This window comes from Athene noctua, chromosome Z (assembly GCF_965140245.1).
Source record: "Athene noctua chromosome Z, bAthNoc1.hap1.1, whole genome shotgun sequence".
Classification (NCBI taxonomy): Eukaryota; Metazoa; Chordata; class Aves; order Strigiformes; family Strigidae; genus Athene; species Athene noctua.
Genome location: NC_134077.1, coordinates 4,418,425 through 4,445,890, shown reverse-complemented (window position 1 = coordinate 4,445,890; position 27,466 = coordinate 4,418,425). Strand labels below are relative to the sequence as shown.

At 45.7% G+C, this 27,466-nt stretch overlaps 3 protein-coding genes across 5 annotated transcripts in view; 1 reads left to right on the top strand and 2 right to left on the bottom strand.

The window, feature by feature from the left end:
• The window catches only part of KATNAL2 (katanin catalytic subunit A1 like 2), a 32,321-nt gene extending 28,152 nt beyond the window's left edge, over positions 1–4,169 (top strand). For both annotated transcript variants that reach the window (XM_074931224.1, XM_074931225.1), the window contains exons 14-16: positions 1,496–1,658; positions 2,573–2,675; positions 3,011–4,169. In XM_074931224.1, coding sequence (XP_074787325.1) covers positions 1,496–1,658; positions 2,573–2,675; positions 3,011–3,150 — 406 coding nt within the window. In that variant the 3' untranslated portion in view covers positions 3,151–4,169. The remainder of the gene's footprint in view (positions 1–1,495; positions 1,659–2,572; positions 2,676–3,010) is intronic.
• A 153-nt stretch (positions 4,170–4,322) lies between these two features.
• Positions 4,323–20,328, bottom strand: HDHD2 (haloacid dehalogenase like hydrolase domain containing 2). 2 transcript variants are annotated; one of them, XM_074931227.1, is made up of 7 exons: positions 20,267–20,328; positions 17,307–17,408; positions 14,474–14,682; positions 11,940–12,024; positions 7,151–7,367; positions 6,714–6,777; positions 4,323–5,763 (listed from the first exon to the last, which is right to left on the bottom strand). In XM_074931227.1, the coding sequence occupies exons 2-7, from the start codon at positions 17,405–17,407 to the stop codon at positions 5,660–5,662; spliced, it is 780 nt and encodes a 259-aa protein (XP_074787328.1). In that variant the 5' UTR covers position 17,408; positions 20,267–20,328; the 3' UTR covers positions 4,323–5,659. The 2 variants fall into 2 exon arrangements, with proteins under 2 accessions (XP_074787328.1, XP_074787327.1); XM_074931226.1 differs by having other exon boundaries at positions 17,307–17,412; positions 20,267–20,327.
• A 3,461-nt stretch (positions 20,329–23,789) lies between these two features.
• Positions 23,790–26,988, bottom strand: IER3IP1 (immediate early response 3 interacting protein 1). Its single transcript, XM_074931228.1, has 3 exons — positions 26,826–26,988; positions 24,869–24,970; positions 23,790–23,990 (listed from the first exon to the last, which is right to left on the bottom strand). The coding sequence occupies exons 1-3, from the start codon at positions 26,914–26,916 to the stop codon at positions 23,935–23,937; spliced, it is 249 nt and encodes an 82-aa protein (XP_074787329.1). The 5' UTR covers positions 26,917–26,988; the 3' UTR covers positions 23,790–23,934.
• Between the last annotated feature and the right edge of the window lie 478 nt (positions 26,989–27,466).

Below are 27,466 nucleotides of genomic sequence, written 5' to 3'. Positions count from 1 at the left end.
ATAAGAAGTCACCAAAGGTGACAGAAATAGGCTCTGTTGACGTGCTACAGATCCAACTTGAGCTGGCTTTGAGCTCCCTGTAAATTAAAGAGGAGTTTCATACAAGAAGCGTTGCTTGACTGTTGACTTTGCTGGCAAAAAGATTTCACCAGGGAGTCGGGAAAGGTAGAGGCAGGTTTATTTAAGTGTAGCTATGGTCCCAGATTGCAGGTGCAGTCCTCCAACAGCTGGCTCCTTCTGCTCAGCTGACAAGGGTGGCAATGGTGCTTAGTGCTTGTGTTTTTCTGCCTGCACAAGGCACGTGGAAGTGTTTTTCCCCTTGATGAGTGTTTCTCGGCAGAGGTTTGAATTATATTTTAGACTGAAATAACAAGCCTGTGACTGAATGGGGCCAGTAGAGGAAGATTGGTACAGCACTTGGAGGGATAATAGCTCAGAGCAGCTCCTGAAAGACACTGGAGACTTATGAGTGAGTAAATATTTTGCAGCAGCTATTTCTTGTTGAAAATTATGTGGATGACTGGGGTACCTGTAGACCATTCCCATTACACAAGTGACATGAGATGAACTGGAGTAGGAATTTGTATTGAGTTATTTGGTTGTGTTAGATGTAAACAACTGAAAAGCACTTGGGGGAAAAAAACTAGATTAAAATGAACTGTTTGGATGTGTGTCTGAAAGAAGCTGGTGTGCTGGGCGAGCCAGGACTCCTGACACTGATAGAATCTGTGGCACTGGCAAGAAGGACTGTTTCTAGATGGTGATGAAATGCATTGAGAAAGGAACAGAAAGAAACATTCATTTTTCTTTCAAGCTTCCTTTGTGCATCACTAGCAAGTAAAAATGAAGAGTAGTCCCAAACTTTTGTATTTTACCTTTTTTTCTTTTTTTAGGCAAAACATCGGTGTTGATGTTGACAGCATCATCGTTTTTGGCTGACACATGTATCCAGCCTGCCCATCCTTCACATGATTTTTTATAAAGATACTTGCCTTTGTGGCTGTATTATTTATATTTTGTACTGCAGGAGCAATCTCAGATTGACATCGTGTTCTGCCATAAACATGGTGCTCACATCCAAGACCTTCAGTTTGTATTCTATACCTACTAAGCATCCCTTGCAAAGTAGCAATTAATTAGGCCTGACAGTGCCCCAGACAATTTGTAGCATCTCCTTAATAGCAAAGGGAAAAAGGGAGATGTTGTTCCTGATGAGACACGCTGCAGGTGGGTACCAGAGCCAGGGAAGAGAACTACAACGTCGGATTGTTACTGTTAAGACTCACAGTCACAAGCCAGTGTATTGCTAACATACTGAACAGGAATACACTGGGTAATTAACAGCCCCCACTTTTTTTTTTTTTTTCAAAATTACACTGACACAGTTACAGACGGGGTTAAAAAGTGTCAGCCCCCACAGCAGGGAGCTTGCTGTCAACGCCATGTCTCCCCCACGAGGCGTGCTGAGACAACTCCTCTCCTCCTTTGCTTTCAGGGAGTTAGATTCTGCCATGCTGCGGCGGTTGGAGAAGAGAATTTTGGTTGACCTCCCAAGTAAAGAGGCACGGCGGGTGATGATCCAGCACTGGCTGCCCCCTCTGAGCAACACTGGAGGAGTGGAGCTGAGAACGGATCTGGACTACGGCTTGCTGGGCCAGGTGAGACTGCAGCAGGGAACAGCGCCCAGGCGGTGACTGAGGTCTCTCTGGGTGGGAGCCATTGTGGCAGAGGAGGTCCAGAGGGTTGGGACAGCACCTCTGGGTACAGCAACTGTGAGATACGGAGCTGGGGGAAGCACCTCAGCTCGGTTTGAGGCTCCAGCCAAAGGGAGACCAGCGAGGCACGAGGCTGAGCATTTCACCAGCACGTTCGTGGTTGTGGAAATATCTGGTTTCACACAGCTCTGCTTGCAAAATGGTGTCTTCTGATCCCCTCTGTTGGGCCAGATTTTCAGCCTTAAATACAGGGAGACTTCCAGCAACAGTATATTTTATCACTCTTCTCACCAAGCTGGGAGCACTTCCAATTCATCGGGGTAATGAACAGTTAATTGTGTAGGGAAGGTTTGTCACAGCTCCACTGCTGCAGGAGAAAAGAGCATTTAGACAGTGAAGAGATTCGCTAGATAGGAGGCTTTCTTCATTTAGCCCATTGTCACATCCTCAATTCTTTGAAAATATCTTAGAGCTTACCCAGTTGGCCCCTTTTATGTCTGTTCACAGAGACAACACTGCTAAGTTTTTGTTTCATAAGCACTACTAAGGAAATACAGTTTAAAAATGTTAACAGGAGAGCCAGGAACAGACACAGAAGAGCAGGTTTTATTTGATCTACAGAAAATTGCCTTTAGCAAGAAAATGACCAGTGTTTTCCTTGCTCCTACAAGGTAGTGTGGGCACTCAAAACAAGAACAAGCTGCATGATGTTGAGGGGAGTATACACATAAAAATATATATGTGCACATTATATATATTTCATACAGGAATAGACTTTACAAATATTTTAGATAAAACAGATATGCTTGTAAATTCCATTCCTGACCGATTTGTAAGCTGTAATCTATCATTCACAGGAAACAGACGGGTACTCCGGCTCAGACATAAAACTTGTCTGCAAGGAAGCAGCCATGAGACCAGTGAGGAAAATTTTCGATGCTCTTGAAAACCATCAGCCAGGTACCACAGCTCCGAGTGGAGAACAGGGTCTGGGAAACGCTGATCCACCGCTGTAACTCTAGACATTATAATGTTAACCCCAGCAGGTGGAGCTCTGTTATCTGCTTAGGAAAGTTTTAAACTAAATTTCTGAAACATCTGCCTAAGCTAACATTTCTGAAAATGTCTTCTTTTAAAGCTGTCGGTATCTGTGCTCTGTTCACAGATATCAAGTTTTCCTTATCTCACTAGGATTGTAATTTTGGTTTTGCATATTAAGTGTTGCATTTGGCAGGGACATAAAAGAATGTTTTTTGGTAATAATAACAGTATTTAATCAATTCTCTTCTCTTTAGGCAACAGTAACTTACCCACAATCCGATTAGACACAATCACAACAGCAGATTTCCTGGATGTGATCGCCCACACCAAGCCATCAGCAAAGAATCTAAGCCAGAAGTACACAGCTTGGCAGAGGGAATTTGAGTCAGTTTGAAAAGAAAAAAACCCGAAAAGACTGAAAACTTCCAAGACTTTTGCTATCCACAGTGGCATCACCGTGCCTCCAAAGGATCGAATGGTGACGGGAAGAAAGTGGTGTTGTTTCCAGGGAAGAGAATGCAGTGAGAAAAATCAGGGGGAAATCTTCAATTCCAAAATGTAATTAGGGGGTGGGGGTGGTGTTCTTTGTTTATGTTTTTTATTAGCCTTTTTAAGTGACCATTCAAAAAACATCCTTCATGGAAATAATGTAATGGCAGTTGCTATGTTAGGAAGATTCCAGCCTTAACTTTATGTATAAAGACTTAGAGATTGCTTGCTTGTTATTTACAACAGTTGTTTACAGGTTTGGGGTAGAAGAACTGGAGCAGAAAGCTTGTTCAGAACAGATGATTAGCGTAATTCTCCCTTTCTGAGAGTAGAGCATCACAATCAACACACCTTTACCGGCAGAGGCCTGCACCCTTTTCAATAAAATTTAAGTCACTGCTTTCAGTGAAATTCAGGTAAATTTTGTTAAGTTTGTCATTATTTTCAGTTGAGCTCAAAGCCTTGACATGCCAAATGTATGACTTTCCAAGGTGAAAAAGGCAAGGAATGAGAGGGACTTGCAGACAGTGTAGAAAATCAGTGGATTTAGGCTAATCTAACTAGAAACTGGATTGGTCATTCCCCACTGGTTTGCAGCCAGCCATAAAACACACAGAGCGAGCCTTTGCAGCGCAGGGTAAATACCAGCCAGGCTGGAGACTCTTCTGCTTAAAAGCATGGGCAAGAAGTCAGGACTGCCACTGTCCTGCAATCTTTAAATCTGAAACTCTTAATTAGTCATTTTTTCAGGCTCTCAGGTCTCTTTCCTGCCCCACTCTTACCCTCCCTCTTGCTTGGCAAGACACTTCTCCTCTTCACAGCTCTGCCGGGGTTTTCCCCGCAGGGTGCAGCTGCTGTTCCAAGCGCCACGTCTCGCACCGATGCCCCGTGGCAGACAGTCTCTGTGCCAGCGTCACTCGGGTTGTCAGAAGTCTTGATGGGTGACCTCTTCACAGGGTTCTGCTTACACATCTCCCACCTCCTGAACCTGACTCTGACTACAGGCCAAAGGCCTCCCTGACGTACTCCAAGCAGAAACCAACACACGTTCAGAACTGTTGCCATGAGCACTTAGATGTGTGAATTTATTCAAAACTGCAGGTTACAACCGATGAGGGCACACAAATGGGATTTTGTTCCGGGGGGGTGGTGTTTATTGTTTCTTCTGTTTCTTCTGCTGAGTTTACTCCATTCTGTCTCAGACAGAGATCTGATCTGATCCGATCAGAGTGCAGATCAACACTCTTTGATGTAAGGAGAGCTTCCCATTCTTCATCACAATGATTTTTCTTAACAAGAACGAGCATGGCTCATTAACACAAAACTGTATTTTCAATAAGGTTAATCCTCCAGTAATGTATAATTACATTCTAATAATTTAACACTCAGGAGCACTGTAAAACAACTGTAAAGGACTTTGATTATTACGGTTTACAAATGGACCAGAAAAGCTATTTACCATCATTACAAAGTTGGTTCATATTGGTGGATTCAGCACATAGGAAAAACATTGCAAACTATGGAATTAAATTTCATTTTACAGCTCTGCTAACCAACTGTGTAAAAACTGGAATCTGTCCCCATGGCTTGTGAAGGATTTTTCCCATAACATTAAAAAGAAACAAAAAGCTCCAACAATAGTGAAATTTTGCAACTGTAGCATTAATAGGACCCTGCTGAAGTCTAATTTCAAAAATTCACAGTCTCTATGGCATTTAATACCAGAGTTTTGTTTCTGTACCATTCTTTTTAATAACAGCATCTAATTAAAACATCTGTAAAATGGTGACAGTTTTAATTTTATGTAAAATCTGAAAAACAAAACCCAGGATCTGTTCTAATGAGCAGAAAGATATCAACAGTAGTTAATATTAAACAATGGTGATATTTTAATTTAAAAGTCAGTGCTAAACGTACACAATCTCTACCTTTAAATTAGAGGAGAGCCGAGACCTACTCTGTGAAATCACTACAGGCTGACTAAGGCTCTGTTAGTCTTTGAGGTTTATTTACTTGAGTATTTCCAGTAGGTTTTGTCAGTTTAGCTTATTCAGCAGAAGAAAATGACACTTTCCAGACAGGGCTTTTCATCACTTACTTCTTGAAAACTGAAAATAAACAGAACTCTGCCCTGCTCCTGGCATCTTTCAGGAAAGGGGCTGTGCTGGTTGTAGCCTTCCTGTCTCACCTGCTGGGTACCCACGGTCCCTCATCGCATCCTTGTGAAATTACTACAGGAAAGGGGCTTTGCCATGACTGCGCCAGGGCCCTGCCACATCTCGAGTGGAAGGGGCTCACGGCTTGGCTTCTGATGCCACGCATGCACCGACTGGTCCTGTGACCTTAATTTTGAAAGCAAGAGTAAAGAAAATGATATGACACAGATGGTTTCTTTGAAATAACCACTCCCCTTCTCATAGCAGATGCTCTAGGATGTGTTCCACTGCCTCTGGGAAATTCTCACAGGTTAAGTAAGGAGCCGGATTGATTTTGTCTTCATCTGCCGGTCGATATTTACCTGTAACAGATTAACAAAAAGATACATTTACCAAGCTCCTCTGAGTATCCTTTTTTTCCCTGAAAATTACAGCCTCCTCAGATCAGTAACAACCAGAACCCATCTGAGGTTCTCCTGCAACAACCATCCCACAAGCCTTCCCTGAGCAAACACTGAGCCTTACTGCAGTTCCTCCAGGGACGACTCTGGTTCAAAATTAGCATCACTCCACTGTGCTGGCACTACGTGATTCAGATCTTCGTGTTGCAGGGTCTTGAAATAATCACATTATCACCTTCCATTCTGTTTTTTATGAGAAAAGGTAGGATTGCTTGCTTTCATTTTCAGCATAATGGGCTGTGTGGCACAAACAGCTGCCACCTCAGAAGGACATTACCCAGTCGACGGTATCGTCAATAACATCGGTAATACCTGTCAGTCCCTTAAGGTTCCACTTTTGTCTGAAGCAAAATTACTTTTATAATTACCAGTGTAATTACTAGGGAACATCACCAGAGTTCCTGGATGATCAGAGGTTACATTGCTATGCCAATACCAGTCAATCTGAGATGTCATAGTAACAGTTCTGTTCTTTGATTGGTGCTCAGGATTTTAAGAGTGATTAGAGCAAAAAATTCACACCTACAAGATCAGCCACCCCCATCTATTACTTTACATCATCCTCCTGCGTTTGGGGTCTCTGCTCTAGCCCTGTTGTTGAAACATCAAATATGATGGCCTATCCTGAATTAATCACAATCCACTGCGTGACAGGCTGCCACGCTGCAGCCAAGGAAACGCATCTGCTGACTTCACCCCAAAATGCACGTGCTGATGGACGCGGGGTCTCCTGGCAGCCCCTCGGTGTACAAAGGCCGGAGTTGGGGGGCTTCTACAAGGCACCAGGGCTTGGAGCAAGATCACTGAATGCCCCACTGCCTCCTGCAGCGACCACTCCGTCCAGCACTTACCCGTGCGTACCAAAATCCCACGCATGCCCGCGTTCTGGGCGCCACCGACATCATCCCTGCAGTCCTGGGACAGAACAGATCAGATTGTTAGCGGTCACAGATGCTGTTTCTTAAGGTTTTCATAACATTCTCTGCCTTGCACCTCACTAACCTGTCACTTAAAAGCTGCACGGAGTCAAATCATTTAGCTGCCTGTTAGACACACTGTCACAGGAATGGACCCGCTTTTTCGCCCAATCAAACTAGCAACTGAAGTAAGAGAACTAACCCCACAGACTACATGTTAAATCCTGGAAGTTCTAACAGCTCAATTTTCACCCCTTGTTTAATCCCAGCACTTTTTGGAAGATCAGCTCATGGCATCTGGGAGGCACTACACAGTGGAGATAAGCACTACGTTAAGAGGCGGGTGATAAAAGTATTTGGGCCCCACGTACATCACCGATCATGATGGCCTCCTCCGGGGCACAGTCAGTCCCTCGCAAAGCTTCCAGGAAGAAGGTTTTCTCTGGTTTCCCCACCACTGTCGCTTTGGTGTCCGTCGCGTATTCCAGCCCAGTTACAAAAGGCCCAGGTCCCAGAGCCAAGCCATCCTTTTTCTTGAAATACCTGGCTTTATGTATAGCTATAAGAGGAGCACCATCCAAAATCAACCTAAAGAATGATTGGAGAAGAAAATACAAAAGTCATATTAAAGAAATATTTACAGCTGAAGGCCTCAACTGGCCTTTATCAACTTTTCATTTAAGTTGACAATAAAACTCCCACTGACTTCCATGAAGCCCCAAATTATAATTCAAGCTAGCATACATTTGGAGAGTTCAAGTTCCTTCTTTTCCTCAGAAACAGCTAGTAAGTCCCCAAAATAAAGAATTAATTCATCTTGAGGATTTTAACACACAACTATTTTTAAATTCTGTCTATCTTTTTCATGGAATTAGGTCCATTCCTCTAAGCAGCCTCACTTTTCACTAAGGCAAACACCATATCATTAGAAGCCATCTGATTTCTCCAAGTAAGTATTTTAAAATACATTAACTACAGGTAGTAGTTGGAGGTAGCAATTTAATGGCCACAGCCTTAATCTCCTTTCCTGGGCTGAGAACACAGCAGTGCTTTCAGGATGCTGCAGCCCAGCAGCTCTTGGGGGTCCTGGTATCACCTCTAACAGCTATGTGTTTCCAGGTGAATCCCAACTAGAAGGTGAATCACTTTACCTTAACTTTCTATTTTAACGTTGGAGGAATTACAATACCAAGTTACACAAAAAGGCATGAAGGTATTAGGGGGGATTCATGTCTCACCAAATTCCCAAGTTAACAGTGCCATTACTATGTCTTTTAGAAACAAAACTGGATTTAGGCTCTTTGCTATTAGGAACCAAAAATTCCAGGTGGAAGATAGTTCAAAGCAACAAGTTGGTGGATTCCAAATACTTCTGAGTACAATAAAAGCGCCAATGAATAAGGGTCATAATGCACAATATGGCAGTGCTGCAGGAGGGTCTTGGCTGGGCACAGCACCTGGGAGCCTCATGAAGTGAGTGCAGCACTGGTCTGAGACTGGGAACTGCTGCCTGCCCAACAGCCGACATCCTCCCACCTTCCATGGACTCACTTCTGCCCCACCAAGAGAGTGTGTGTCCTCCTCGGGGTTCCACAGACACCACTGCTGCCTGCCGGCTGACCTACCTGTAAAAACCTGCACAGGACATGGGATCGTCTGGAGCAGGTGGAAAAATGTAAGGGAAGAAGTAATTAAGAAACTGCTGTTGCCCCACCAATCTCAACCAGCACCTCCTTAGCCTCGCTGCCCTGTCAGTGCATGTCTACTTGAGGGCTCCTGTCTCATAAAACCCTTGTGGGAAGGAGCGTGTCTTGGTAGCACACACAGTGCAGGAACAGTGGACCTGGGACAGCAAAGTAATAAATGGGAGGTTAAGAGACCTTGCTTTCACAGAATCCAGACCTAATCTTTGATTCTTCCATTCCTGCTGCTGTGCTAGAGGAATCCTCTGGGTACTGCCAAGCACAGCAACGTTACCGCAGTCCTCCTGCGCCCCAGCCTCAGCTCCAGTGGCACAAAGCCCTCCAGAGAGCATGAACTACCACCAAACGCTTCCCATTCGATTTTACAGCACCTTCTTTGGGTACCGAAGAAACTCCAGTCTTCATCACAACAGGTAGGAATGTAACTAGTAAAGCCGGAGGAAAAAGAGGGGAAATGCTGGCTGTTACCTTGAGGGCAGAAGGAAGGATTTCTTTGCCCCTTAACTCTGCCTGATTTACAAAAAAGCGCCATTAAGAAGACAAACAACATCTTGCTTTGCCCCTTCACTGCCTTTCTGGAGCTCTGCTGTGGCTCTGCTCAAAGAGGCTGGCTTAGGTGAGCTGTGTGCTCCTTGGAGGACATCTGCTCCTTCCCACATGCTTGCAGAGCAGCCTGGGTACTCTGAGCAGTACATAAATTATAATATTTCATTTCACTTAATTATCACAAAACAATTCTATTGAATCAATGAGTTCCAAAGCAAGCTCAACAAGAAGGGAGCTAGCATGTGAGTCTGTGAGCAGCCAGATACGTTCACGATGGAAGGATGCCTCTAGGATACAGAAAAATTTAATTTGACAGCAGCACCACAACCACTTACATTCAGCAGTTTGCAGGAAAGATCTCACCTGAGAGAATTCTTTTAAATGTGGCATCAAAATCCCACGTATACAAAAAGAGAAATTTAGTCTCAGTCATTTCAATTGGTGCCTAGAGAATGGCCTTACTCTGTGTATCTCGTTTTGGGACTCATATTGGGTTAGATTTACCTAACCTAATGTTGGATATCAACTGAGTAGTTGCCTACCAGGTAATTAGTCAGCCTGGGCTCTTCAGAGTCAGTGGAGAGGAAAAAGCACTTCCAGGGCACAGTTCAACTGTCCTATTTTAAGCACGACTAGGGGAAAAATGAATGATGCCTTACGAGCACCTCCTCTCTCCCTCAGGAGCCCGGGTCACCAGCTCAGATGCAGGCATCAGCACTGTAGGTATCTGCCTTTAATCAGATTCACCTTAAAGTTTTGCTATGGGCAATACAAATCCCAAGTGACTTAATTATCTGAGCAGTAAAGGACAAGCAATACAGACATGGCATAAGGCTCAAGAAGAAGAGAGTGTGGCCAGTAGTTAGTATTTCCATTAGACCAGACAAAACTGACACCAGAAAACCAGTTTACCCTCAATATAGGACTGGGGGAAAAACCCAGAACAAGTCAGTGAGATGTTAGAGATCAGAGAGCGCCCATCTCAGGGCCTCTGCCCAGCCTGAAACACAGGACCAGGAAAACACCAGGCAAATTCAGAACAGATAGACAGAGGATGAAATCTTCCTCCAGGCAGACAAGCCAGCCAGGCAGCTGGGAATGCACCTGTGACGAGGCGAGGCGAGCTGAAGGATGCAGCCACAACACCCTGACAGCCCAGGACACAGACTCCCGGGCAGCATGCGCTCCACACTACCCCCTGGATACGGCTCTTAGGCAGCAAGGCCACACCGCTCCCACAGCCGGGACACCGACTGGATTTGGCCTTCAGCACCTGCCTTCCATCACCAGAGCCGTTGTCCAAATCCAGCCTGGGACAACCTCTCCCACCTCCACAGAGCCAGTTCTGCAGGCCTGCCTGCCTGTGCTGGCCTGGGGAAGCCCAGCGCCCGCAGCAACCTGAATGTCAGGACCGGTTTAAAGTGTCTGGCTTCAGGTGTCCCGGCCCCCAACCTGAGACAGCTAATGACTATTATTCAATGGCTATGATATTCATGGCAGAAATATCAATAAATAAAATGATGTAAGCACTGGAATACATGACGGGTTAAGTTCATGCAGTTGTGAAATTACAGCCCACTCCTGAGCATGCTGTAAAACTCCAAAATCAATGCCACTGGCAACAAGCACTAATGAGGCAGACAGAGTCATTTTGGGTCAATACATGTTCTTATGACATAGAACTGGCAAGCAGATAAGGACAGCATCAGCTTCCTACTCCAAGAAGCCTCCATAAGACACTGATGAGCAGTAATCGATAATCCCTCTTTGGATTTAGTGGTTATAAAGACATATTAAGGTGCTTGAGATCAGTTTTTTCAAATTCCAAGGTGAAAAATTGTGTGGTAGCCATCGTCCCACCAGTGAAGAGTGGAGAGGACTCATTGCATGTATTGTAGCACTGCAGGGAGTTATCCAGGGGTTAGCAGATGTCCTCTCTAGCTCTGAGATAGCACTAGCATTGGTTACCAGCTGCTCACAGGGGTTAGCTAGGATGGGATGGGGAGGTGGGTGCTGCTCCTCTGTTACCAGGCCAGGCTGATCAGCTTGGCCTAAATGGCTGCCAGAGCCCAGAGAGCTCCCAGCAAAACGAAATGGGGGCATGGCAGCTCTGTTGGGGCGCAGGGTAAGGGGCGTGCTCAGACAACCCTTCTCTGTGAATTTCACAACAGACAAAAGACGCATCACCGGGGCTAAACTCAGCAGCAGGCTCACGTTTGTGTCTTAGAAACAAAAGGGTTTTGCCAAGTTAAAAATGAAGAGTGCTGTGCTGAACTAGAACTAGAGAGAAGGACACATGGCTGTGCACCTCTACATACACTGTGGCATCCTCCGCCAAGTACAGTCACAGTTAAATTTTATCTGATTTACCCCTTAATCAACACACAAAACAAAGAGCTTCAGAAATAAGACAGACCAGACCAGATCCACAGTTCATCTAGCCCAGCACATTGTGCTGGCCACTCCTGAACACGATGTTTCAGAAGATATTGCTCATTAGCCTGCATTAGGCAGATAAGGAAAAATCTGCCCTAAATACTGGATTTCCTTCCCTGTAATAATCTGGCTCCAAAGGCTGAGGTTTGAAGATAGAAGCCATCTCCTGGTGCTTCCCAATATCCCTGGTTTTGTGTATTTTCTCTTGAAGCATTGCCAACTTTTTCACCTCAATGACAACCATGACTGCAGTTCTACAGTTTATTTACAGACTGAAAGCTACGAAAACCAGGGCTGGTTAAGGCCCACCGAGGTTAGCGGTGCTCTCTCAGACCCAGAGGAAGACACCACAGCCACGCTACATAACACTGATATTGCTACCACCCCCTCCTTCCCATGCGAGAGGGATTTCCTCACTCATGTAGAGGTACAAGACAGCCGCTACCCAAGAAGCCGTGAGGAGGGGCTGACTTACCGAAACGCTCTGTTCATCCTCTCGTAGTGAAAGTGCTCGGGAGCCAGTCCTACCACCACTGCGTTGGGGTCAGCCGTGGCTATCCCTGGAAAATCAAAACATCATTCTGAGCCAACAGAATTTTACTCATACTGAGCAGTACACAGTCAACAAGTGCAATTAATTCCTTTACAGCAAAAACGAGCATTTTCTGACACAGACACAGCACACAGACTAGTTTTATGTCTCTTAGAAGTGAGGAAAGCATCTGCAGAAAAGGTGCTGATCTATCCAGACTCTGCAATCCTTCACAAAGAACACGACTCTGCAGCTGGACACAAGTCCTAACAGTGACTGTTGAACAGCGATTCTCTCACTGCCTCCAATGAAAGTCAGCAAAGCACTTTTTAAACTGAATTACTTTTTTTATCTGAGAACTGCTTTCTACATATATTCATCCGCTTTATAAAGACAGTAAAGCAAGAGGATTAGTGAATTCCAACAGGTTTTTTTATCCCCTCTAGTCAGAGAAAACTCCACTTAGGGTATAAAGCCTGACTGTTGTTCTACATATCAGTCTGGTTATGATGGCAGACAGTACTGCACATGACCTAGAAGTTGTTATACTAGATTAATTTTGGCTCTTCTGCAAGGTCTTTTTTTAAATCTTTTTTTAAATGTGCATTAGTCCCCTCCAGAACAGCTTGCACCTCCTTTGTCCTGCACTGCTCCAGAGAAGCATGACTGTTTTTACGTGGCAGTGCCACCTCTGAACCGAATCAGCAATGGAAGCAGGAGTACCAGAGAGTTTTATTTATGACAGTTAAGTTATCAGCTGCATCCTGCACTTGCTGGGGTTTTCATTCCCCTTCACACAGCACACCCTCTACACCTTTACTGGGACAACTAGAGCTCCCGCCAAAGTGTCATCGCAGCTGACATCCCCTGCACCATGTTCTTCAGTTAGCTCAGACAACAAAACATACACTCAGAGATGACATATGGATTTGTGACACCACCCAAGAGCATCTGGGTCCTTTAACCAGGAATGGATTACATTCATCCATCTGTGACCAACTTTACAGTGAGATCAGCCAAGAATAGTTCGATAGCAGCCATTAAGAGGAATTTAAAGCATTCTCCACTGTATTTAAATGTTTCAAGAGCAGCACTGAGAGAATGTGAGCCAAACCACTTGTAGCAAAAAGAAACAAAATAACCCATTCCAGACCCAGGCAATACAGATAATGTCGCCCATGCATTCTGCTCATACCTCTGTCTTTGCCATCTTTTACAAAATTAGCATCAGCTACTGTAAAACTGGTGGAAAGATCCCAAATACACGGAGATTAAACTGATTTAAATACCTTCAGTACAATAGTTGTTCTCTCTGCTGTTTCTGACTCAAGAAAGCTTTCCCAGACAACACAAAGAGAGAATATTGCTGGGGGCATATTTCTCTGGATAGGATGTGAGGTAGAGCAGATTATCAGGTTTCGTTGCCCTCAGAGCCCACAGAGGCTTTTCTCCTGAACACTGAAGATTACTGACGAGACTATGGCACTAAAATTTAACAGGGAATGTCTAGCTCCTAGCAAGATTAGAATCTACTTAAAGTACACAGCTGTAAGGATTTCAGTTCACAAGGCTGGGGGCAGAGAGCAGTGGTAAGTCATCCACCTTTTTGCTGCCTTGACTTTCAATGAAAGACTGAATATACAAAATACAGTTTTCAACTGAGTAAAAACATTAAAAACTTTAAAAATGCAAGTATCTTCACTACTCTTGAAACAATAATGAGGTTAAGTCGAGGTCTAACAGTCCTAGCTCCGGGTACCCACCAGGCATGTCTGCGTTAGAATATATCATATTCTACTCCCCTTCTTGCTGGTAGAGGGAAATGTGAAACAAAAATGTGAAAGCAAAGCAAGTTTTAAGCAGGTCTTAAAATGACAATCTAGAGAAATGAGGGTGATGAATCTTCTGTCACCAGTTAAGGTATCAAAGTATATGGAGTGAGACCTAGATGATCAATACAAGACAAGTAACAATAATTACCTGGAGATTTTACATTTTCTAATTATCTATTAAGAGAGAAATAGCCTCCTGCGTGTGTGTGTACACATTTGCTTTTCAGCTCTTCGCTAGCAAAAACTGTGCAATAGCTGAGGGAAACCTGATTTCCAACAAATTGACACATCCTTGCAATAAAACAAATCAGCACTGGTAGGTGCAGTAACTCTCCAGTGATCTAGTGATATTCTTTTTTTTTATTTTACACCGAAAATTAATAAAAAGTATCAAGTTTTACCCAAATTCCTGACTATTTGAAGGCTTTGGATGCCATTTCTACTACTCCTCAAGAAGGTACGACTTCAAACTGTTTAATGTTAATTTAAAAAAGAAGAAAGGATGTTTATGACTCTGGGGAGTTCCACGTGTCAGGCTTCACCAGGACTAGTGGTATACGTATGACTGTCATTCTACAAACAGAGGGCACCATGTTTCCTTAGTTGCTCAGGAACTTCCCCCATGTTGTTTTCTGACCACCTCACCTGCAAAATCAGGCAGGGCCTTATCATCCACCAGAAGGAGAGGCCGCACCTGCTTTTGCTCCAGAAGATTTCTGGCTGCTGTCAGAGACGTGAAGATCTCATTTTCTGCAATGTCAAATCCTAGTTTCGTCAGCCTCTCCAGCAGGTCTCTCTTGCACTCCTTTGTTGTGTTTGTCACAAATCGGATGGTAACCGAAGCGCTGCGCAGCCTGATGGAGGAAGAGCAAAGGCAAATCAGTCACAGCATCCCTCTATTAACGTCTCTTTGGGACTGAAAAAGGACCATTTGTCTGAAGGCTGCAGATGAAAAGGCTATACATCCCAGGCTCCTGGTGCCACAGAAAAAACAGGAGGTTGTTAACTTCCATAGACTGGAGGGTAACGTGAAACAGACAGCAAGAATTACACTACCAGAACAAGCCCAAGTCTCCCCTCCTTTGCTTCTACCAGGAAAAGTCAGGAGGAAAATGGTGATTCCAAACTCCATCTTCATTGTAGTAACAAACACACTTACAATCAACAACAGTAAGTTTGAAAAGCTGTTTAATTCAAACTAGATAATAAATAAGCCAGCCCTGTATTCTGGATCAACAGCATCCTGAACCAAAATAAACAAACAAAAGAACCTTGTTGCTGAATGAATGTATTGAACTCACACACTGAGTGAATTTCACCACAGCTGTGGCTCATTCAGAGATGCAGGATACTCTAGGAACCTGTGTTACCTGTGTGGCCATTTTATGTCAGCTTTTGCAGCCATTTCTCCCTTTGCTGAGGAACACCAATATCCCACAAAACCACATTATTGCCCTACACTGACAGTACATGCTACCAAACAATCAAATAATTTTAAGTGACAATTTCAACGGCATTCCCTTTAATTATTCCCCCACCATCACTTTCTCTGTTTGTTGCTATAGAAACAAACACTGGCATCACGATTACATGGAGAACATCAGAATAAAGTTGGTCAGTGCTGGAGACTTGCTTACACCTGCCACTTCTTCCTCTTGTCTGGTCTGCTGCCCAGAAAGATACACTGACCCTTCACAAGAACAAACTGGTAAAAAAGTCGCCTGGTTGCTAGGAAAAAAAAATTTAAAAAATTTATTTTATTATCAGCCTGAATACTGGAAGGTAACCCTACAAATGGAATCTATCCATTTGTTCCCTCAGCAAACTGCATGTCAGTCATTTCAGCTTCTCTTTAAGAAGGCCAATGACATGGGTTAGCAGAAAAAAGCATGAGAAAATATTTTTTCCAAACCTCTAAGCAAAAAGACGTGGTTGTTCTTTGCAGTGAAGTGATGACACCCACTCTCCATAGCGGTAACAGCAGGTTGAAGCTGACAAACAGCACCAGACTCCCTCTGCACCTCATCCCTTTGCTAACCCCCTCCCTTTCCACAGCCAGCACAGGGCCTGCACGAGCTCAGCTCAGCAGGAATTAAGAAAAAGCAGAAGACAAAGGAGAATCAGTGACTTTATAAAACAGTTTGTCTTCTGATTCTACAGAAGCCATTTCTTCTGTCCATTCTACTGCCTGGAGCTTTGCAAGTGAGCAGCAAACAGGATAGATACTGAGTTCTTCTCGAGAGTATCACCACTTTTTTTTTTTTTTTTTAATTTGAGAATGATGACTCTCACCTGGCACAAGTTCTCCCTGCAGCACGAAACACCAGGCAGACAAGGTGCAGCAAATAAATGCGTACCCAACACTTCAGCAGTTTCTACTTCCTTGCAATTTTACACCTTTATAAGATAATTATTTCCACAGAGTTATTTGCAAGAAGAAATGCAGAGTTTCCTAATTCCTCTGTGAACTTTTCCTCTGAACAAGAGTCTAGCTTTATAAAAATCTAAGTGGCCAATAGAACCCAGTAAAAACACCACATCCTTAATTCAACCCTGTCCCTCTCCCCTTGTTAATTCTTACTGCCCCAGCATCTTAAGGCGTCCTCCCTCACCATGATAGCTTACATTACGTTCCGCTTTTCTTCATCCATTGCAAGATGTCTTCTCCTAGAAAACAATGTCCTAACACAGTACAAAGATCCCTGGCGTGGCGTATCCTGGTCTGCCACTGACTCAGCCAGATTAAGTATTTTACTATGCCTCAGTTTCTTTAGGCACCCTTTCATCAGAAGAGAAAGAGGTACTTAACTGTCCTGCTTATTGACATGTGGATATTCCTACAAAAGATGGGCTGTATTATCAAATCACAAACAAAAAAATGACTGAGGTTGTTTACCTTGAAGAGAAACTTTACAATAATAAAGCAAAGCCTTGGCTGCAAGACTGAATGAGACGAGAACTCTGCAAAGGTTGTCTTGCTCACTGGGACAAGCTATTCTCTCTGTTACTCCACTTCAGCTCAGCACAGACCTACAGGCTTAGATGTACAATCAGGTTCCTGTAGTTAAACAAAGCACTGAGGAGCAGCTCTGCTGAAGTGACTTCGGTGTACGTGAGGTAATTCAGGTTAACTTAACTACTTTCTACTTTGGTTAAAACTGCAGTCCCATATGAATTAGTGGAAACACCCTGAACATTGTCTTTTTCTATCAAGAAAAGACTTAGAAAAGACCTAGAGAGCAACTTAGGAAAGCTGCAGGAGCTCAGGTGATATGCAGCAACTTTTCAATATCTAAACCCTTTGCTGATTTCTCTTGGTATTAACGCAGGTGTAAAAACAATCACAATTTGGCCACGTATTTGCTTATCCACAACAGCACAAAAAGGCAGAAGTTTCGGGCCCGTTTACTTAAAGAAGCTTCTTTGTGCAAGCAGTGCTGACATAACCTATCAGAGGAAATCGAAAAAGGTAGCTTGCCTTTTAAGAGCTTCCTGCGCGCCTGGCACAGCTGAGTCTTCAATGTGAAGTGTGCCGTTGAGATCCACCAAGACAGCTTTCAGTGCACGCCGAGCTGCCATCCTTCCTTCCCCAGGGAAAAGGCAAATAAATGAAACAACAAAAAACTGGTTAGCAGACAATGGATAATAAAAATAAGGAACTCAGTTAAGCGCCTCATTTGTGCCAAGCCCGGTATTACTCAGAACATTACTCGCAGTATTAAATGGGCCCCTTTAGACAGAGAAATAAAAGGCAGTGTTTAAAAAAAATACATAATTGATGGGGTGGTATTTTCCCAAAGACTCTATATATGGAAATCAGGTGCTATTTGTTTTTTAAGTGCCTTTATTTGTGCGCGTCAAAAAATTCTCTAAACAACTAGGACTGTTGGGAAGAGGATCATTAGGTCTGGTATTGCTGGTTCAAGGCCTCAGCAAGCACATTTCGTCAAGTCCCATCGATACCAATGGCGCTGTTCAAGTAAATATAACACTACTAAGTGATGATACAGTGCTCTGACTATAAAGCTCAAAATGCTCTGCAAAAGTGGATATTGTTAATTTCATTTTTGTAAGTGAGATCTAGGGCGGTCCAGCCCACGATACAGCTCAGGTGCCCTAACTCTTAGGCTATTTGGTGGTTGGCTACTTGTGTGACTTTGCAGACTGTTAGCGTGGAAGTTCTCGGGGCTCAAGGATATTCAGCACCCCATTTACTCCACCCCAGTTACTCCCTCCTCTGGCAAAGGGGAGAGTCAAGCAGACTTTCTACAGCAAGCGTCTGTGTCACACAAACAGGTACATGAGACTCAGCCCGAAACAGAAGTCAGCAGTCAAAGAATAAAAGCATTGGGGAAGAAAACAGTGGGGTCTTGTGAAAGTCATCTGGCTAAAAAGCTGTCTTCGGAAACTAGCACTTCTCCTTGTGTGCGCTGCAAGTGCTGTATTTTGCTCCACAAGAAAGTTTGCTGCACTATTTCTTAGCAAATGTCCAATACAGAAGCTTTTCTCCTAGCTGTCAGACAGTAATGAGTATCTGATCTATTACCACTAGCAAGTCATCACCATCTTACGTTGAGCTGTTCCGGTTACAGACAGAACATGCAACATGTATGTACTTTAAAAAAAAACACCACAGAGCAGTCAACACCACGATTAGAATCTGCCTTAATAAATTTAATTTTCTATTGGGACAGTTTTACATTTGCAGACAGTTTTATCAATGATCAAGATCATGTCTCAAGCACAACACACATGCAGAAAACCTTGCGATTTCACTTGCATTATTCCTACAGGTTCCCTGCAATAAGAAAAAAAAACCCAACTTATTTTATGGTATGTCTATTGCTACACAGGCCAAGGTTAAATGTCTATGATACAAAGTTGATAACAGAACTCCTAAGAGACCTTCATCAACTGCATGGGAAAAGAGGGCACCAGGGTTCTAAGACATCTCCTCTGAGTAAAATACTTCGTGTAGACAAAGTGCCTGAACAGAATTGCATTTGCATGACTCCACATTACCTCCATGACAACAAAAACACCTTTCTCCAGAAACTTCAATGCTGGCTGAGGGAATTTTAAGTGCTGAGAGAGATTAAAAGGAGGACTGAAGAAGGTACTATTATATAAATTCTCTAGCCAAAAACACATGACTGCAGAGAAACTGCACCTTGCCTGCACGGATAGCACTGCTAAGGATAGAGAAAGTATATCCTACTTTAACAGAAATGTGGTGGGGTTTTTTATTCTTCTTTTACCCTAGATCTCCACTGGTTCTCCAATTCACAGTGTCCTACTCACAGTGTATTTATTCGGGTGATATGGAAGTTATTTGCAGAGCTGGTTTTCAGCATAGCCTAATTTGAAGTATAAAGCTCACAGCCTAGGAAGAAAGTCCTAAAAAGCTTCGGTACCTGTTTTCATAATCACAGCGCAACACATCAGGGGAGCCTCACCTTCGTGCTGGCATTACAACTACAGAAACAAGATGAAGCCATATAGTAATTCTGGCTGGTCAGGACATGAGGGACCATCCAGTTCAACTCCTAACTGGTCTTTGTTGGTCTAAGGAGCCTACATGCCCTATAGGGACGCAATGAGATGCTCACAACCTACGGGGAAAGAGGCCTTGTCCCCTTGCGAGACTTGTAATGGCACAGATGTGCTTGGGCCTCGGAGGGGCTGCTCACCACGACAGAGGTGCCCTGCACTGCCCACACAGGGCTGGCCTCCCCGGGCCTCCTGCACCCCCAACCCCACCAGCCCACTCCACAGGACCTGTGCTGGCGGGGACGGCACAAGCCAGGCAGAAAAGCAGGAGCCCCTGAAGCCACAGATGAGCCCCAGGACAAGGCAGCTGAGCGGCCCAGGCCCGGGTCCGGCTGCACTGAGGGCAGTGGGGCTGTAGGCTCCAGGGCCGCTCACCCAGCCCCACAGAGAGCTCACACGGCCTCCTCTTCCCGCTCAGCCCCACAGAGAGCCCACACGGCCTCCTCTTCCCGCTCAGCCCCACAGAGAGCCCACACGGCCTCCTCTTCCCGCTCAGCCCCACAGAGAGCCTCCTCTGTGGACCTGCCGTTGCCCCCTGAGGAGCCGGGGGCAGTCCGTGCCTCCCTGCTCACCGGGGAGCCCCGGGGCCGGTCCCCTGCCTCACAACGCCTTCCAAGACAGATGCCTTTCCCTGCCCTCTCCTACTGGAGAAGACATGAGGCTACAACTACCCTCTCCAACCCCAGCCAAGGCGATGGTGCCGCCTCTTTCCGCCAGTTTACAACGGGCAGGTGAGCTGGCCCACTCTCTGGCGGGGGAAGTCTCCGGGCTCGGCGGGCTCCCCTTTCCCGTGACGCGGATGGTTGGTTCCGCCCGTTCGCGCCCGAAGACGGAGGGCGAGCCCACTCCAACAAGAGGGGAGGGCAGCGCCGCCGCGCCGGGACTAACCTGGCCTCGGCTCCCCGCCGCCGCCCCGCTGCCTGCCCGCCGCCGCGCCGCCCCGCGGGGCCCTCGCGGAAACGGGGCTGCCCGCCTAGCGCCGGTACCGCCCGGCCGAGCGCCGGTGCCCGCCTGCCGCCACCACGTTAGCCACAGCCGCGGCCAGGCGCGGAACCGCGGCAGCGCTCAGCCCTCAAGGGCCGGTGTTGCCGGCTGGCCTCCGGCTGTCGCCAACAGGCAGCGCGGGGGGCGGCCCGTGGGGGGCCACGGCGGCGCGGAGGGGAAGCGGGCGCGCGGCTCCTCAGCGGGGAGGGCGGGAGCCGCCATGAGCCGCCATGAGCCCCCGGGTCGCAGCCGCCGTTCCGGGGGGGCCAGCCCGGTCCTGCGGCCCGGAGCTGCGCGCTGAGGGGGTGTGAAGGAGCCGGGAAGGGCCGCCCCATGCCGCTGTGTGGAATGCGGCCCCCTGTGCGCTTCCTGGCCGAAGCCGCTCACCGAGTATTTGTGGGTATTTTGAAGATCAGCTTTCTACAGCGGCTCGGTTGGAATGAGGCAGAATTTTAAGGACTATGGCGCTTCGCCTGGGACAGTAGGAAGCCCCAGGCTGGGGAGACCGCTGTCTAGCTGTGACGGCAGTGGGAGTGTGCCACGCTCACATGCAGGAGAGGCGACATACAGAACACAGGGGTAGATGAAATTGCGTTTGAAGCTGTTGCAGTTAGGATTTCGTGAGAAATGAGGGCACATCAATAAACTACTATGAGGTACATTAGCAGTTTTATATTGTGATGATACCTCAAGAAAATCCAAGGTATGTAAGGTAGTACAATTCTAAAGTAGCATTGCAACGTATGGTAAGGCGTCAAGGATAAGAGTTTGAGATTCACTTATCGGTGTACAAACCCATTGCCTTCCTACCTCTCCCTCTGCCTGTACCCATGCCCTTCAAAACAGAACACAGGTATACAGAACCGATTTCTTATTCCTGACCGTATTCGCGCTAAAAACTGAATTTTCCCACAAGCTTCATCTTCCACTCACAGCCACCCATGACTGGTACCATCACACTGCACATGCTCTGCTGTGAAAGCCTCTTCCATTTACAGATCCTTACTAGGACCACGTACTCTACACTGGAACGTCTGAGTCCTCATCCTGGTCTGTAAAACATTATGGTTATTATCATTTCTGTGCAGGTATGAGTGAAAACGCTCTTTGGGGCTTGAAAGGACTGTTGGAGCACAGGCTACTTTTGCATGCGGAGCTCTTTGCCAGGTGGAAACTTTTTGCCATGTTCCCCATTACTGAAGAACCCGAGGCCCTGCCAGGTTTGAGGTCCTTTGCCTTCTTTGAACTTAGTCACAGCAGACTTGTTCCAAAGCTGCTCAAAGCCACACGAGGAGATGGCAGCAGTGCAGTTACTCCCTCGCCATTTCTCTCTACACTTTCTCTGCCTGGTTGCTGTCTGCCCTTTTGCCCCTTCCCTGCTCATGGGAGACCCAATCTTCCACTGCTGCCCCGCTTTGAATCACTATTTTGCATCTGCCCGGTATCTGTCCCAGTTTTGCCTCAAATGCAGGATTCCTGCTGCACAGAACCGCTGCTCCTTTTTCCTGCATGTGCACAGTTGATTTTGGAATGATCTGCCCACATGCTGTAAGCCATGCAGCACTGAAACTTCAGCCTTTCGGAAGGACAGGAAGATGGGAGGAAAAAACCCCTTTTTTTCACAACACATTCAAAGCTGTTGCTTGTAATCTTTGGGACTGGCTTTTATTTTAGCAAAGAATTAGTGTTTTAATAGTCAATACATATGAAAAGGAGATGATATGTGAGCTGTGCTTCAAACCATTCCGTACTCCAATGCATCATCAATGGAAACATCCACCACTGATTTTTTACAAAAATTCTACAAGAAGGCTGCATAGCTTCCATGTTGTAGCTATTCCACACATGTCCCGTACAGTTTCCATGAAAGACAGAGATAGGAAAATAACAGATCCAGACTGTACCCTTGTCACCTCAGAATTACACAGAGATTATTGTAAGGAATACTTTACAGTAAGATTTACCTACTTTAGAATTTAAAGGCTAGCATGATCCTGTTCTTCCTCTGGCCAGCGTTGCCACAGCGCATTAGGTTTGCTAGGTAAACCAAAATACAGCTTCATAGCGAAGAGATGATGCCTGCAAGTGCCACAGGGATGAGGAAAAAGGTATTTAATGTAAAAACAGTAACTCTGGTGTCTGGAACAGGATGAAGCTGGGTTTTGAGATACTACCACTACACAAATACAGAGCGAGTTATGAAAGAGAGTGCTTAACTTAGAAATTCAGAATTTATTTACAAGTTTTCACTAGAAAAAGGAAACAACACAGAACTCTCTCCTTGGATATATTCTATGCTGCAAAACACTGCAGTTGAAGATCATTAAATTCATTTACACATTTTACAGATTTATCCTCATATACAACAGCATATGCTTTAGTCATCAAGACGTCAGAAGAAGGGATGATACACTAAGCTGTTTTAAAATAACAGAACTCCCAGGTATCCTTTGGCCTTCCCCACCTTGAAAATAAGCTAAAACACTGTAGCAGAGGAACAGACATGAGAGTTCCAACTTTTCTAAAGGAGAATCAGCTCTCTTCAGTTCAGATTTGCTATGTAACATCCGACCAAAGCAACAAGATCATATCCATAGTTTCAATCTCAAAGCTGTTAATTTAACAAAGGAAGATGGAGGGCGAGTGAAGAAGCAGCAGTAACAGAAGAGGCTGTAAATTCACTGTTTTTTAGCAAAGAATTGCATTTGAAAAGGGCACAGAACTCCCCTCCCACCTTTCCCAAGAAGCTCGGAATACAAATGGTTTTCCACTTCCAACACACTAATCACCACCACAGAAGTTTAACACGCATTTTAAGAAGTATAATAATCCTTGACAGAACAGTAACAAATGCTAATCACTATTATCACCTGCTAGTTTTAAGAGCTGCCCAGCTTTAGGTACAGGGTTTTTAGATTTTGCATAGCAATTGCACCTATTTTCAACTTACTTCATCATCAAGATGAAACATCAATTTGAAAAGGCTATGAAACACCAAGAGAAAAAGCCTGGAATCAATCAAACCAAGAAAATTTGACTTCCAATGTGAACTGAATCAGGAATTTACCCAGCTACTTTCATCTCCCTCAATATCACAACTGTAATTCATGAATTCATAACACGTTTTCTGAGCCTAATTCATATCCTTTAAAATAGGACTGCTGTATTAACTGCAATTTAAAAACTGCTGTTTTTCGTAATTTACAAATAAATTGGGAAATGTACCGAAGGAAATTTATCCCTGAGTAACAAGACATTTAAAAACTGCATCCTATCGACGATCATTGCAATATGTCACGACGTGTACTCTAACAGTCAGCGCTATTAACAGGCAGCAACAGAACTTGTCACAGTCCAATATATTCACAGCGTTGTTGCATTGATCCCCTTATCTTGTTTAATGAAACTGCAAGTGAACATTAGGAAATAGGATAAATAGAAATAGTGTCTTTATTATTTTAAGTTGAACGTCAAATTGACAGCTAAACTGTGCTGGATCCCAGAAAACTCAGAGCAGTGATGGTTAGTGACTTGCTTCTTTGGATGTCTGAAAGATCTTCACCAGGTTATCTTCAACCAAACAACAGGAGGAGAACAATTGTAACGGAGTTCACTGCTATTAATGGCACTATAGGAAAAAAAGAAGAGAAGAGCACTTGTGAAAATCTTGTTCTGCGAGTGACAGAGCTTCTTATCTTGGGAAACCACCTTTTAAGGAGCAAAATCAGAGAAAACTTTAAAAATACACTGAATTCTATTATTCAAAAATCAGCATTAGTGGAAAAAGCCAGGACCAAAGCCCACAATACTGAAAATTAGGAAGCAACAGCATAAATACTTTTATACAGCCCATCACATTATAACTTTGACCCAACCAATCCCCTCTCCAAACAATGAAACAAACCACCTCAAAATCAGTTTCTACCCTTGTCTTGCTGCGATCCAGAAGAAACATATCGTTTTTTACCCTGCAGTCAACAAGATAGGTAAAATTTGTTATTTCCTCTCTATCATCACCTATAAAAGGAATTTTTGATGTGATTTATAGTGAACAACTACCAGTAGCTTACAAATTAAAAGTGTATTTTCTACCCCAATCCTTTGGGGCATGTAAGCCTGGTTTACCTTTCAGAATCTCGGGAATTACATTTCCCTCACTAGGTACTTCACGTAACATTGAATTTAGGCAAGGTGAAGCGAACTGCACACTCTGACTGATCACCAAGCTTCCCCCCAGCTCCCAAACTCCGAGGAAAGGCAAAACGCAGCATCGGCACCACAAACCAGAGTCAGTCAGGGAACGTTTTACACTTTATCAAAATCAGGGCAACGTAGCCATGACCTGCGCCCTCCTATACAGAGTCCACACGTGAAGGAAGGACAGAGTGGAAATGACAAGCAGAAATAGCATCTGCTTGGTAAATAAGCCGAAATCATGATGTAACTTTGTTAAATCACAGGAACTAAATTTTACCATAATATTTAAACAAAAGATTGTCACCTTACCTCTCATAACGGTTCGTACAGATCGAATAAGGTTCGTTAGTTGTGCTTTAATTCCTGGTTCCTCTCCAAATCCTCCAATCCCTTGATCACTTCCCCAGCCAACTGTGTCACATAAAAACAGCCAGAGACGTCAGGAAAAAAACAAAAAAAGGCAACAAATGCTATCAACAATATTAATGAGTGATCCATCTTGAAAATGGTGAAGTTTATACTAACATTGACAGACAAACTACAAACCAATTTCCTTTATTCCACCATCAGATTTGAATGCAAGAATCTGAATACAAGATCTGAAAACTGTTAAACCTTTTACAGTAATGACACCTCAGCGTTTCTGTAAAGGAAACCCTTACCTTTTTAATACTCTACTGCTCCCTGTATGCCAGAGAAACAAATGAGTTTACTTGGGCTTCAAAAAAACACCCACCAAAATAAATATAAAAAACCAAACTACAGTCTGTACACAGCCTTTCACCAGAAGACAAAAATCACAATTGTTGGGTATGAAACTAATGCTTCAGCACTGAGGAACGAGCTGCACGACAGAGAACGGTCAGCACAAGTTCCAAATCAGAATGATGATTTTTCTAACTGTTATTAAAAAAAACCCAAACAAAACAGACTTGGGAACTTTTCTGGGAGCGACAGAAGTGTTGAAGGCTTACAAAGCCCTTCACGGGAGAATCCCTTCCCTGCCTGCTGCAGGGATCAGAGTGTGTGCTCCCAGTGACAGAACCAGGGCCACAGCCCTGACCCATCTGGGGATGAGCGGGGCAGAGAAGGGAGTGGCTCTCAACATTCAAACCCTCATGGCGCAACCTGCAAGTTTCTTTTCCCCAGAGACGACTGCGGAGTGATTTCCACCCCCCCACCCCCTTTCTCATCTCTCTCCCTCTGCTGGCACCACGCTGGGGTCGGTAGGCGAGTCCTCTCCATCACCACTGCTTCCCACTCGGAAGAGCCCGGAGTTATTCCCAAGTCTCCCGAGTCACCTGGCGCTGACAAGGGGCTTGACCCATCCTGTTAGCCCCCACATCTCCCTTTTCTCCGTGCTGCAGCTCATCAGGAAAGCAAAAGAGAACCCCAAACCCAAACTGAGCAGGTCCCTCGCAGTGAATCCTCCCGGGGAACGGGAAGAAGAGATAACTATCTGCCCTCCTGCTAAAAATCCAAGCTCAGCCTGACTTGGAGAAGTCAGGATTCTACAGATCAGTAAAATGGGAAACCTTCGACCATAGGTGATTTATTCTGGGGCTTTGCAGGTCTTTGTGTCAGTGGCTTTTTCCGCATTTTGCAGAGTTTTGTTTTCTTTTAAAGGATGCCCCCAACCTTGGGGATCTTTATTCAGTACCGCAGACACATGAGCGTGAACGTGCAAAGCCTGGGAAGTGCCATCTCATCCAAAACAAAAAAAGGCAGGACAAGATGAAAGAAACCATCGCACACTAGCTACCACAGCGCCCTGACGCGTGGCGCAAATGGAGATGAAATACTAGAAAGGCACGGAAAAAAAAAGAAAGCTATGGGGATAAAAGAGACAGACAAAGCAACGACAGAAGTGACATCAACCACACCACCAGAAAATTAAACTTCGGGACCGAAAACCCCCGAGCAATTCCTCCCACGCTGATACCCCGCACCGGTGAGGAAAGGCCGCCGCGGGGAGGGGCGGGCCGCAGCACCGCTTCCCAGGAAGGCCGGCGAGCCGGGAAGGGCCTCCGCCACACCGCCCGGCCTTCCCGCGCCCGCGGAGCCCCGCTGCGCGCCTCCCCGGCCCCGCCGAGAGCCGTGCGGCCGCGTCCCGCCAGCCGGGCTGCGGGCGGCTGCTCCCTTCACGAGTCCGTGTGCCGGGAACACACCGCCGCGGCCGGGCCTGGCCCGGGCCTCCCCGCCCCGCCCCGCGCTCCGCTTCCGCGCCGCTCGTCCCCCCCAGCCGACCGGCGGCTGACGGCCTCACCGCGCCGGAGGAACCGCTCCTCGTGCAACACGGCCACGGCGTTGACGATGAGGAGCGCGGCCTGCAGCAGCGAGTACAGCGTGAACGCCATGGCCCGCCGCCGGGGCGCGAACCGGCGCCCGAGCGGGACGTGGCGGGGGCTGAGCGCTGGGGAAGGGGCGGGGCTTTCCCGCCTGCGGGTGTGGCTAGTGAGGGGGCGTGGCTTTGCGGCGGGGCGGGGGCGGGGTGCTGTGAGGGGGCGTGTCCGTGGGCGGGGCCTGTGGGCCGCGCTGTGTTTTCCCGCGGGCGGAGGGCGCGGAGGAGCGCGGTTGGCGCGTAAGGAGCGCGGCCCGTCCTTCCGCCGTCGGTGCGTTGTACCTGCTCAACAGTGGGAGGGGAACGGCATGCCCCTGCCGGGGAGCCCCCCACGGGCGTATTATTAATCTAATATTTGCAGAATCGGTCAAAACCGTAAGTCACCTCATGTGCAGAAATACGCGCTTTTATATTTAATTTTACGGATTATATCTGCGGTTTGTTTCCCCTGTGTTTTTTTCAATATCTGTTGATTTACATTTTTTCTTCTAGCAGGAAATCAGCTCAGATCCCAATTGCTTATCCAAAATGTAATGACTGCGGAACTCGAGATGTGCAGCGGAATC